The sequence below is a fragment of the Oncorhynchus tshawytscha genome, linkage group LG15 (assembly GCF_018296145.1).
Source record: "Oncorhynchus tshawytscha isolate Ot180627B linkage group LG15, Otsh_v2.0, whole genome shotgun sequence".
In the NCBI taxonomy this organism is placed as follows: domain Eukaryota; kingdom Metazoa; phylum Chordata; class Actinopteri; order Salmoniformes; family Salmonidae; genus Oncorhynchus; species Oncorhynchus tshawytscha.
In genome coordinates this window covers 7,711,048-7,724,118 of record NC_056443.1, presented here as the reverse complement: position 1 = coordinate 7,724,118, position 13,071 = coordinate 7,711,048, and the positions used below count along the sequence as shown (strand labels likewise).

The 13,071-nt window shown below is 44.5% G+C and overlaps 2 protein-coding genes across 6 annotated transcripts in view; both read left to right on the top strand.

Moving 5' to 3' along the window:
* The window catches only part of LOC112214322 (protein bicaudal D homolog 1-like), a 46,120-nt gene extending 43,052 nt beyond the window's left edge, over positions 1-3,068 (top strand). Inside the window, exons 9-10 of one of the 3 annotated variants that reach the window (XM_042298043.1) lie at positions 1,755-1,840; positions 2,283-3,068. In XM_042298043.1, the coding sequence (XP_042153977.1) occupies positions 1,755-1,840; positions 2,283-2,409 (213 nt within the window). In that variant the 3' untranslated portion in view covers positions 2,410-3,068. Of the gene's footprint in view, positions 1-1,754 lie in introns of all 3 variants that reach the window. The other 2 variants (XM_042298045.1, XM_042298044.1) reach the window with 2 other exon arrangements.
* A 1,490-nt stretch (positions 3,069-4,558) lies between these two features.
* LOC112214321 (FYVE, RhoGEF and PH domain-containing protein 4) lies at positions 4,559-13,071 on the top strand. 3 transcript variants are annotated; one of them, XM_024372971.2, is made up of 13 exons: positions 4,559-4,715; positions 4,889-4,982; positions 8,387-9,234; positions 9,343-9,488; positions 9,740-9,896; positions 10,078-10,216; positions 10,457-10,515; positions 10,737-10,883; positions 11,394-11,578; positions 11,683-11,713; positions 11,817-11,894; positions 12,148-12,273; positions 12,464-13,071. In XM_024372971.2, the coding sequence occupies exons 1-13, from the start codon at positions 4,668-4,670 to the stop codon at positions 12,677-12,679; spliced, it is 2,274 nt and encodes a 757-aa protein (XP_024228739.1). In that variant the 5' UTR covers positions 4,559-4,667; the 3' UTR covers positions 12,680-13,071. The 3 variants fall into 3 exon arrangements, with proteins under 3 accessions (XP_024228739.1, XP_024228740.1, XP_042153980.1); XM_024372972.2 differs by having other exon boundaries at positions 4,560-4,715; positions 11,817-11,888; positions 12,464-13,070; XM_042298046.1 differs by lacking the exon at positions 4,889-4,982 and having other exon boundaries at positions 4,643-4,715.

The following is a 13,071-nucleotide window of genomic DNA, read 5'->3' as shown; positions in this document are numbered from 1 at the left end:
ACATAAAGATATAAAACTGTATTTTTTTGTGAAGAATCAACAACAAGTGGGACACAATCATGAAGTGGAACGACATTTATTGGATATTTCAAACGTTTTTAACAAATCAAAAACTGAAAAATTGGGCGTGCAAAATTATTCAGCCACCTTAAGTTAATACTTTGTAGCGCCACCTTTTGCTGCGATTACAGCTGTAAGTAGCTTGGGGTATGTCTCTATCAGTTTTGCACATCGAGAGACTGAAATTTTTTCCCATTCCTCCTTGCAAAACAGCTCGAGCTCAGTGAGGTTGGATGGAGAGCATTTGTGAACAGCAGTTTTCAGTTATTTCCACAGATTCTCGATTGGATTCAGGTCTGGACTTTGACTTGGCCATTCTAACACCTGGATATGTTTATTTTTGAACCATTCCATTGTAGATTTTGCTTTATGTTTTGGATCATTGTCTTGTTGGAAGACAAATCTCCGTCCCAGTCTCAGGTCTTTTGCAGACTCCATCAGGTTTTCTTCCAGAATGGTCCTGTATTTGGCTCCATCCATCTTCCCATCAATTTTAACCATCTTCCCTGTCCCTGCTGAAGAAAAGCAGGCCCAAACCATGATGCTGCCACCACCATGTTTGACAGTGGGGATGGTGTGTTCAGGGTGACGAGCTGTGTTGCTTTTACGCCAAACAACGTTTTGCATTGTTGCCAAAAAGTTCAATTTTGGTTTCATCTGACCAGAGCACCTTCTTCCACATGTTTGGTGTGTCTCCCAGGTGGCTTGTGGCAAACTTTAAACAACACTTTTTATGGATATCTTTAAGAAATGGCTTTCTTCTTGCCACTCTTCCATAAAGGCCAGATTTGTGCAATATACGACTGATTGTTGTCCTATGGACAGTCTCCCACCTCAGCTGTAGATCTCTGCAGTTCATCCAGAGTGATCATGGGCCTCTTGGCTGCATCTCTGATCAGTCTTCTCCTTGTATGAGCTGAAAGTTTAGAGGGACGGCCAGGTCTTGGTAGATTTGCAGTGGTCTGATACTCCTTCCATTTCAATATTATCGCTTGCACAGTGCTCCTTGGGATGTTTAAAGCTTGGGAAATCTTTTTGTATCCAAATCCGGCTTTAAACTTCTTCACAACAGTATCTCGGACCTGCCTGGTGTGTTCCTTGTTCTTCATGATGCTCTCTGCGCTTTTAACGGACCTCTGAGACTATCACAGTGCAGGTGCATTTATACGGAGACTTGATTACACACAGGTGGATTGTATTTATCATCATTAGTCATTTAGGTCAACATTGGATCATTCAGAGATCCTCACTGAACTTCTGGAGAGAGTTTGCTGCACTGAAAGTAAAGGGGCTGAATAATTTTGCACGCACAATTTTTCAGTTTTTGATTTGTTAAAAAAGTTTGAAATATCCAATAAATGTCGTTCCACTTCATGATTGTGTCCCACTTGTTGTTGATTCTTCACAAAAAAATACAGTTTTATATCTTTATGTTTGAAGCCTGAAATGTGGCAAAAGGTTGCAAAGTTCAAGGGGGCCGAATACTTTCGCAAGGCACTGTATCAAATACATGAGTTGTTAGGCGTTTGAGAATATTTAAGAAGATTTTTTTTTCACTATATGTACTTCTTGAAAACGCTGGGGTGATGGGTGGGTGATTTTCTTGGTAAGTAGTCTGTATTTGTCCCTTGAATATGATCATCTGTGATCTCCCCTGCTCCCCATCCCTGTCACCTCTCCATCTAATCTGTCAGTCTCTCATAGATCGTCAGAAGTCTGCTGCCACAGTGCCGCCAGTCTCCTCACAGCTAAGGTGGGAGAAGGCCTCCCAAGTCAGCAGGTAAACAGTTTAGACCAGAATTTAGTGCCAGTCTGTTTGTGCTATCATCCCAACTCCTCACTCATTGTCATGCCACAAAGAAACAATGAGTTGGCAAGAGCACTAACAGATCTGGAACCAGTCTAAAACTCTACATGGGCCTGAAACGTTGCATATGTTTACAGTATATGTTAATTATTCCATATCATTTTGCTTGTGGAGTATAGCCAGGGTACAGCATCAGAAAATCAACCCTGTGTGTTTTGGGTGTGTGAGTTTTTTTTATGCCTTTCTTGACCTACCATGAACACTATAAATGAGTCTATTTTAAATCCTCATTGATACGTCCTTTTGTCTGTGAGTGATTGAGGTAGATGTCTGAGATCTTTGTCAGGTACAGTGTATCTCCTGTTATCTCCTCTTCCTCTTGTCTTCTGGTTGTCTCTGGTCATGCTCCTCCCAGGCGTAGCATTGTGTCGGCTATCCGGGAGTACCGAGCTCACTGCCCCCTGAGCAGCTACAGCAGCAGCCCCCCACGAGTGCCTCTCCTTTGGCTCGCCCAGCCGCCTTGTTCCCCAGGTCCTCTATAACCCTGGAACTACTGACCTCTAACCCCATCACAGGACTCTGCGGAGCAGAGCCAGAGCAGTGCCTCTCACTGAAGGAAGAGAAGGACGACACTCACCAAGACTTATAACAGACTGTCTGACTTGAGGGTCTGTGGGAGAAAAGAGCGACATGCAGCCATCTTTACTACCGCGCTAGCAACTAGTCATTATTCATCATGTATTTGTCTATGGTGTTTTGGGGGTTGTTGAAACATACTTTTATGTTACGACCAGGGATGATAATTTTGTTGGGTTCAAGAGGTGGACAATTGTTGGGTTTTGCTGAATGTATAGCTAGCTGTACAATCATTAATGGTACCATACAGTATGTAGTGAACGCCAAGGGGGCAGAGGACAAAGCCATAACTGTGTATTTGAAATGCATGTAAAAAGGTATTAGCTTTTCGCAAACCCAGAATGTTTGAGTCCTTTTCTGCTCTTTTTGGATTGGATTCATTGCTTGTCCCCACCCCTCACCAAGATCGTAGCTTGTTTTTTATATTCTACGGAATTTCTTTAAAATGCACTTTGCTCACACACACACCCTGCGGTGTGTATATATAAATGTTTCTATTGCACTTTGAATGTGTTTTACAGGATAAGAGATTTCCAAACATTGTAAAAGCTGACAGTGTACCGTTTGTACCGTTATCATCCTTCCTTGGTTCTACAGTATCTATGTTGAAACATCATCTACGTCCCAAATGACACCATATTCCCCAAAGTAGTGCACTACATAGGGAATAGGGTGCCATTTGGAAAGTACTCTTGGTCAACCTGTTTCTCTGAAGGAATCAATCAACCTCCTGATTTACAAGCACAAACTGACCAATGCATTCCAATACTAGTTGTGATCGACTGTTAACCCCCACTGGGTTAAATAATGATGTTGAATGTAGATCTCTATCCAAGATTGCCTCTTGTTTTCTACATCCTGTGTATGGAAGTAACCATGCTGGATCGGCGTGTAGACAGATTTTGCTATAGAATAGTAGTACTAGTAGCACTGTAGTTGTAGTAATAGTAGAGGTAGTTGGCAGTTTATGCTGTACTGTATTCAACCATGATGCTATGTATGCTAGCCTAGAAATACCAATTTGGAGCGTTTCTCAAACCACCACCCAGCAACTTTTAACCATCTATATAACACGTCCAGTCACAGCTCAGAGGCGTGGCAATGGGATGAATTCACACACCTCAACCTGGCTTTAGGCTGAACATTCTATTTCTACAGGATCTCTGACCAGACCTGTGGTTGCTAACTACAGTAAGGTTTCAAAAACGTTGGGTTTTGTCATCCTTTTGTGTTATTCTGGTAAATGCTGTCCTTTCTGCTCCGTTCCCTACATCTATTGCAACTGGAAGCCATGTAACAAACTGCCAAAGACCGCACTAGGCTTCTCAGACATCATATGAAGCAGATGAAGGAGAGGGGAGCAGTTTTGTGTAACCAGCCAGAGACTGTATTAACCCACAGAGCTAAAACCCTAGGCATTAGTTTGGGAGAGCAAACTGGCTTTGGAGCCCAAGGGCGAGAGTACGGGAAATGGGATGTCTAGTCAGTTTCACAATTGAACGCGTTCAAACGACATTTGTCTCCCGCATCTGTTTAGCGGATGGCACAGTTAGCAGTCACAATGTCTCCTCAATAATGAGGATATCAGGAGTATTCTGTATGTTGTAACACTGTGGTTCGCTCTGTCTATTTTCCCCCACCATATGTATTGCTCATGTATATGAAGGTTTCTTTAAACTTATCAGATGGTTCACAGACCATTGAAGTTGTACATAGGCCAACTGGACATACAGTAAGCTATGGAGAAAATGATGAATGTTACTAGCTACTTTTCCTAGACCTGGAGAGTGTATAGTAGACGGGGCACAAAGATGAAGCACTGAACGTGGTTTGCACAATATCAACACTACTCGACAACTCGATAAAAAACATTATAGACATTCAGACAGCAATATATAATTGTATGGTATCTTCAAATCATTTTTATTGCATATTAAACCATGTAAATCCTACATTTCAAAATACAATAAATTCCCCCTAATCTTATAGGGGACTGCTAAACATTTGTGTATCTTTTTGTAAAACTTTACCATAAACACCTTTCGCAAAATGGCCTACAGTATTGGGAGTTCCCTCTACAGAAGGCTCTCAGTGGGCGGAGGGTTTATAAAACGGGGGCGGTTTTGTGCAGTTGTTTAAGATCTATCGGGATTCGATTCTACTGATGGAGATTCATGGCATGTGGAAATCGGTATTGGACTTTTGGAATTTGGTACGCTTATTTATGTTTTTGTTGGAGGAGCAGCTCGGTAATTACCTGCGTAAAGCCCTCCGGCGTTCGTAGACTACACGCCTCGAATACGATCATTATTCACGCTCAAGGGAACAATAAGTGGTATAAAAGTTATTATTATAAATCATATTACCATGTTTGACGGTGAACAGAGGGAGAGTGTGAAGACCACTCATCGTGAGACGGAGGAGTTTAGGCGGACGGCGGTGAGGAGAAAGTCGAAGGGAATACCGCGGGAGACTGAAGGTCAGCCTTCTCAAACTGCAGTTGTTTTTGGAAACGTTGAGTGATTTAACACTGGACAGATTTCAAATGTATCCTATTATAGCCTAGGACGTCTGTGTTTTTTGCAATGCATGTTATGATGGATTTAACTCATTTTGAGCAGAATAGTGGAGGGATCCTCTGTGGTTTCTGATCCGAAGTCATATTTTGAGGAAACGGTGAAGATGTCCACAGCCAAGTTATCTTTAGATAGATAGATAGACATTCTGACCAGAGAGTGGCAAACCCTGGTGTGGTGTGTTTACATATGGACGACGTTTACATGTAATTGGGGAGCCCAATCTAATGCTGTAGGAACTGTCTGGTCAATCCTGTACAGTAGTGACGGCCCCAGTGTCTCCTGTTTAGTCCCTAGCTGAGGGCTTTCAGTCATGGCCACAATGGAGACGCGATATTAGCGCATATTCTTTACAAAATAATCTACTGTGTCATTTTCTAATTGTAAACTACTCGGGCAACGTATAATTAGTGGTTGAATTACCCGACACTTTTTTTTTTTTAGTGTGACCATCTCAAGTGCTTTGAAGTGGGTGAACTCAGCCATGTCTAAGGCAGAAGAGTCAGTAGTTTCACTGGTTATGCTAATCTACCACCGGCATGCCCTGAAAACATAACAGGGTTTTGTTTGTAAACAACGTTCTCTAGGTATTGTGTGTGTGTGTGTGTGTGTGTGTGTGTGTGTGTGTGTGTGTGTGTGTGCAAATTGTCAGCAGCTGGGCTCAGCTCTTTGGATTACTGAAATTGAGCTAAACTGAAATCTCCGTTCACCTGCACAAATCTGACTGGATTACCTCGTGTCTATGTAGTTCTGAAGCCATAACATAGTGTCTGTGATGTCTGCCAAGGCGTTGACTGAGCACAGCTAACTGGCATAATATGTTAGTGATTTACTGTCCCTTAGACACGGATGTAGTTTGTGGAGATAACTATTTCTCATCCCAGTCTCCTCACTGGACAATAGTCTGACGTTTATGTTATTTCCCCCAGTAATAAACTGGAGGCGGTAGGTCCTAGGTTAGAAGGGTGAAAAAAATAAAAGGTTGTAGATTCAACCTAATGTAAGATGCTAACCAAATACTCTTGAGTTATTGATGGAACTGTTTTGTCACCTGATTTCACTCAGGAAACTCCTCCCCTTACACGTCCTCTGACAAGACAGTCACACAGTGACCACTCAGAGTCAGAAAGGGACACTCGCTGATAAGCAGTGAGTGACTGTGTTTGCGTGTGTATGAGTCTGAGACCGACGCAGGACTCAATTCAAGAACAGCAGGTGCGTGTGCGAAGCGCTCCTCTGTCCTCTCTGGAACACTTTTGTCAGAGACCGACAACACATCTTGTGGATTTAAGTTGTGGGCTTTTTCTTGATCAGAAACATGCAAATGCCGATCATTCAGTTGGTTCACTATTTCACAGTGCCATTTAAGCCAGCGAAGTAATATTCGATTTAACTGGCCACTGTATGACAAACACACAGGGTTTGAGTGTGGCTGTGAACACAAACTGTGCCAATACTGCAGAGTCCGTGTTTATTATGCTAAACTAATGTTGGCAGTTGGCATTTTCCGTTGATTTTTTACCTAGCCTGGGTACCGGTCTATTTGAGTTATCATGCCACTCCTTATCATGCTAATCAGCATGACACCGAGTACATGGAGTGGAATGTTAGCCTGACATCCAGAACCTGTTTTGCTAACTTTTGCCCACTTCGAAACAACAAACTGTCACTTTGGCGGTCCTCTCCTCCTCAGTAGACACATAGACACTGACTTGACATGTAGCCTATTATCTCTCCAGCGAAGTAAGTAAGAAAGAAAGGCTTAACATGTTGAGGGAAGTGAGAAGGAAAAGCAGTCAGATGACCGGGAGAAACACCATCTCTGCAACACGTGGGGAATTTGATTCCTGGCGTTGGTTATAATGTCAGTGCGCTTGGCATTGTTTTTGTCCGGGAATGCAGTTGTTAATCATTCATTTCTCCTGACATCATTGGGGAAAACTCCTGAAAGCATTGGAAACTCGTAGAAAAAGCACGCTAACGCCTTCAGTGAAAGAACAATGTCCGCTTTTACCAAAAATAAAGGCCGCTTCGTTTACAAAGGAATTGAGAGGCACCACATTTGGGGGTAGAGAACAGTCTCGTAGTGAGCTACACCCTATGAATACTGTAACAAGGTAACACAGTTCTCCTGCCCAAACACTTTTTTTTTTTTTTACAACGTTTATTCAGTTTTACACACATTTCACTCATTAGTCAACACAATATAATAATCCCGAAAAGAAAGCGGTGGGGGAGGGACAAGTAGCCACTGTGTTCATGTTCCTGTAAACAGCTGAAGAATAGGGGTGGAGAAATGCAACCACTCTCACATTCATAGACCGCGCTATGGATGCAAAGACTGACCAACCCCGAGACGAAAACTATATAGTTTTAACCATTTGAGGCTATAGTGTTTTGTTTACAAGTACATTGTTCACAAACAACGGGGCTAAACAAGCTTACATTTTTGGTTCCGTCTGGGAAAGACGGTTGAACCAAGCTCATGAGGCATCTGCAAGTTACATTATTCAAGAATCAATGGGCACACGTCACCAATCTCAAAACCCCAGAATGGATGTAGCAAACACAGATTTCCCCTCCAACCATTAAGTCACAGGGGTGTCGATTACAGATTTATTTAAATTGAACCTTTATTTAACTAGGCAAGTCAGTTAAGACCAAATTCGTATTTACAATGACGGCCTAAGTACGCCATCAGAGGATGGACTGTTCAAAGTATGTTAACTTCCTCATATCCTTACTGTATGTCACTATGGCAGGTGTCCATTCTCACTCTAATTAGATCTCTCGCTCTCCCTCAGTACTAAGCAGCAGTACATGTGGCTCTGTGTATAGTACTGTAGCTGTGGGAGCACCATTGCCACAATTGGAGAGGAGGTCAATGGAAAGAGCCCTGCTAAGAAATCCCTACTCAAACCACAAAGCACAGTACGGGGACTGAGGGGAGTGTGGTTGGTTTAAAATGCAGTGTTCAAATACCACTACAAATGCCCTGTAGACTCCACTGCAAGCTAAATGTAACCTGGTCCAAAATCTGTTTGTGCTGTTTTGCCAACTTCTATGGACATTGTCATGCCAATAGGAGTTGGCAAGACAGCACAAATACACTGAACAAAAATATAAACGTAACTTGCAACAATTTTTAAGATTTTACTGAGTTACAGTTCATATAAAGTAATTAATCAATTCCCTATTTCAGCTCATGAAACATGGGACTAACACTTTACATGTTGCGTTTTATATTTTTGTTCTGGAACCAGGCTAGGATAGATCCCTTACTCAGCTTCTCCCTCCCTATCTCCAGTGTCTCCTAAACCTGCCCATCTCCAGAGCCCTGGGGAGTGCCCTGTCACGGGGCCAGAAGGAGCTCTACTCACAGGGACGGGATCAGGACCCCAAGCTAGGGGGCTAACGGGCCACAGCCCAGGAAAATGTCATGGGACCAGGCCGAGGCACAGCCAAGTGAAGGGGGTACCACCAGGGACCCAGAGCCCAGGAAAGAGACTAGGTGTCCACAGCCCAGGGAAGCGCTCCAAACTAGGATCTCAGTCCACAGGGAAGGGAGCAGGATCTAGGCTGAACCAGCTGAGAAGCCCTGGGGCCAGGATGAAGAGACATGGTCACATGGCAGGATCACCCTGCAGCCTGCCTGACCTCATTCACCTTGAGGAAAACCAGTCTGTGCTCAGATCAGCTAACAGCAGCCCAATGCATACCACCACCTCTATAAGCCTAGACCAGCCTAGAGACCCAGACAGTGGGTCTACCGACAGCTCCCACACAGGACTGGATGCTCACAGACACAGTCCAGACAGGGCAGTAGTAGTGGCACACAGGGAGGGCAGAGCGAGGGAAATCTCTCCCATAAATATGAATGGTTTGGACCTGATGAGGGACGCTGTACTGGTCGATGGCCATGTAGGAGACGGAGGGAAGGTGGATACAGGGCTCGATGTGGACCTGTCCCCCTCTCACAGAACTGGGACTGAGGAGGCCAAGCTTCAGGAGAGCTCTACAGATGAGAAGAAGATGGAGGGAGGGAGTGAGGAGGTGAGGGTGCAGGACTCCACTGAACAGAAGCTGTATAAGATTGCCAACGAGCTTCTGCTCACAGAGAGGGCCTATGTTGCTCGCCTTCACCTGCTAGACCAGGTCAGTGTGTCACTGTCAACTTCACGGTTTCTGTTCATCCACTGTAGTTATCACCACATGACTTGATCAGTATGTATTAATTAGCAGTGTTTTAACATGTGTGTGCAGGTGTTCTGTGCCCGGCTGACTCAGGAGGCCGGTAAAGGCTTGTTCCCTGTAGATGTGGTGAGGACCATCTTCTCCAACATCTCCTCTATCCACACCTTCCACAGCCAGTTCCTACTGCCAGACCTGGAGACGCACATGGGCCAATGGTGAGACAACCCAAATAGATGATGTTGCAATTGAAGTACATGAAGTAATTATTTACAATGGAACTGAAGGACATGATTGGATTGGAACCTTGTTATTAAATGAAAATACGGTTATATTTCATGTAATTCATCCAGCCTCACAAAGACCGCCGTGGTTTTAACATTCCTACTTTAAATCGCTAGCATCATCTCTAAACAGTGATTAAATAATCATTTTTTTGACCTTTGATCTCCGACCCTTGACCACACAGGTCTGTGAGCCCTCGTCTGGGTGATGTCATGCAGCAGCATGCTCCCTTCCTCAGGATGTATGCTGAGTACGTGATGAGCTTCAACCACGCCATGGAGCTGCTTAGAGTCTGGACGGAGAGGTCCGCACCATTCAGGAACGTCATACAGGATATACAGGTACAGTGGCTGGGCAGGGACACCGAGTAAATCTCTGTTCACACTTTACCTGAATATCTTTATTCATTCTCTTAATCTTCATATCACCATTCACCCAATGGAAATCAATAGCTGCTGACTTTGCAGTGGTGGAAACGTTTAGTCGGTCTTGCCCTGTTGTTGATTTAGAGTTATCTTTCAGAGTCAGGAGGTGTGTGGTAGTCTGACCCTGCAGCACCACATGTTGGAGCCGGTCCAGAGACTACCTCGTTATGAGATGCTGCTGAGAGACTACCTCAAGAGATTGCCTGATGATGACTCGGACCACAGTCATGCAGAGAGTGAGTTGGCACCTGCCTTACTGTAGCATAGACATAGTCCAACATACAGTAGATCCACAAAGGCTGGCCTCACTCTTACTGTAACAGAGATCAGGTAGTCCTCATCGCTAGCGAAGACTCACGCAGTGTCATCACAGTTACTAAAAGTCTGAGGAATTGTCACAGAAACCATAATAGATTAGGTTTTGTGGTTTTGCTATCCTAAAAAAATAAGGTGTTGTTCTCTTTGTCTGCCTTCAGAGTCTCTGCAGGTCATTTCTATGGCAGCAACGCACTCCAACAGTGCCATCCGCCAATCAGTACGTGCAGAACTAATATGCTAATCCTCTACTTACTGCAGATAACAATTGTCAGTACAGTATATCTAGAGACCATTTTTCTTTATGCATAGTGAGTAAAATGTTACTACTGTTAACCACTGTTACCATCCTGTACTTCGTTATTTTGCAATCGGTTGGAACAGAAGTTTGTGATCTGCTTTGTTGTCTAACATCCTCCGCTCTGCTGTGTTGTCCTCTAGGAGAATCTGAAGAAGCTGCTGGAGATCTACGAGATGTTGGGGGGGGAGGAGGAGGACGTGATGAACCCCTCCAATGAGTTCATCCGGGAGGGACGTATCCTGATGCTGGCTGCCAGGCACTCCGCCATGGAGCGACACCTCTTCCTGGTTAGACCAGCTCACAATATTTTAACCTTTATTTTACCAGGAAGTCCCATTGAGGTCAGACCATCTCTTTCCCAATGGAGACCTTATGGCGTTTAGGAGGACGCAACATTACATAATGTTGCTCTAGAAATGTATAGTGTAGAACAGACATGATTTTCTGCTATGTATAATTTGAAATTAAATCATCTCTATTTCATCAGAATCTTGCACTTCACTGACTAGGAACCACTGAACATCCATCCATTTAACCCACACATGTCAAACTCATTCCACGGAGGGCGGGTGTTCTCTCCACCCTTGTGCTTGATGAATTAAGGTCACCAATTAGTAAGGAACTCCCTCACCTGGTTGTCTAGGTCTTAATTGAAAGGAGAAAAAAAACAGACATTCTGCCCTCCGTGGAATGAGATCAACACTCCTGCATTAATGGGTCATTCAGGAGACTCTTGTGGCGCATACTTAAAACCCTCATGTCTTTCTTGCCTCTCCCTCCCCCTGCTGTCCATCCAGTTAAACAACATGCTGCTGTGCTGCACTCCTCGGTTCAGCCTGGGGGGGCAGCGCTTCACCGTGCGGACACGGATTGACGTGGAGGGCATGACGGTGCAGCGCACCACCAACGAACACCACCCCCACACCTTCCAGGTATCTGGCAAGGAGAGGACCCTGGAGAGAACCCTGGACCTACAGGCCAGGTGAGGGGATTGTGGGGGGTGTCACAATAATATAACTCACCTGAAGGTCTTGGATGAATGTATATATTTTGTATCAATGTTAACATGTGGCGTTGTCTTTCTAGCTCTGAACAAGACGAAGAGGACTGGATAAAGGTAACAGTGTTTTGTCATATTTTGAAACCCGTTTAAATGACCAATGGCACATAATGAGTATATAGGGAGAGTACACATGGACTAACGTGCCTTGTACTTTCAGGCTTTTCAGGACACCATTTATGTTTTCCAGCAGAAGAATGAGACTTTTAAGTCAGCTTCTAAAGAAGTAGAGGTATCTGTAAGGATCCCTTATTTTTGTGCAAAACCGAGACCAATACAGTATTTTCTTCCATTCTTTTGTGTGTTTCTCCATCTGTACAGTATGCTTGCAGTATTCGTATAGAGGGATAAATCACAGGCAAATGGGTGTGGAGGGGAACTGATCATTTAGCAAAAGGGAAGGAGAAACGACTCATTTGAGATCCTCTTGCATGTATGGGTGGAAAAACAAGTTGGCGAGACAAACTGATTTTGTGTGTGTGTGTGAACAGACTGAGGAGCTGGGTCGGCGTGCCCCTCGATGGATCTGGGACAATGAGGTGACCATGTGTATGAAGTGTAGCGAACCCTTCAACGCCCTCACCCGATGGAAACACCACTGCAGAGCCTGTGGCTGTGTGAGTTAATACACACACACACACACGGGTACATAGACATACACACATAGATGCACACATTCACTTTACCTAAGGCTGGGCTAAGGTTATGATTAGTTGAAATGGCATTCATGTTCCGTTTACTTCCATTCTTTCTAACATAACCAGACCGATATGACCATGACGTCCTGTGTCTCCACCTGTTTGTTAGGTGGTGTGTTGGAGGTGTTCAGACAACAAAGTAACTCTGGAGTACGATGGCAACAAGGTGAACAAGGTGTGTCTAGACTGCCACTCCGCCCTGACCCTCCGGGCCAACAGAGGGGAGAGGGGAGAGGTCAAGGAGGGGGGGCATTCTAGAGGTTCCACACCCCACCTCCCCATTTCCATCCCTACCCTTTCCCCAGGATCTGAAGGCCTTGTCTAGGGTCCCCTTGCAGGGGATGGGTGACTGCGGTTGTCAATGAAAATGGGATGGTGGTTAATGGGATGACAACGCTATGGTTGGCAAGGGGACTTTCATCATTGGCAACGGAAGTGTCACTGATAATGGTTACGGGAGTGTCTCCAATAGAAACGGGTTGGCTGTCAATGACAGTGAGGAGGCTCGCTTGAACAGCCTCAGTGTTCACACACTATCCCCAAGTGTCTGTACTTGTGATCAGTGTTATGGCCTTAATGAGATAGTGAGCTCCAACAGTATTGGGACAGTGACAATGTTTAAGTGCAGACGGGGGGGACACGTTTAGAAATTACAGCACTTTTTGTACATAGTCCCCCCCCCCCATTTTAGGGGACCAAAAGTATTGGGACAAATTC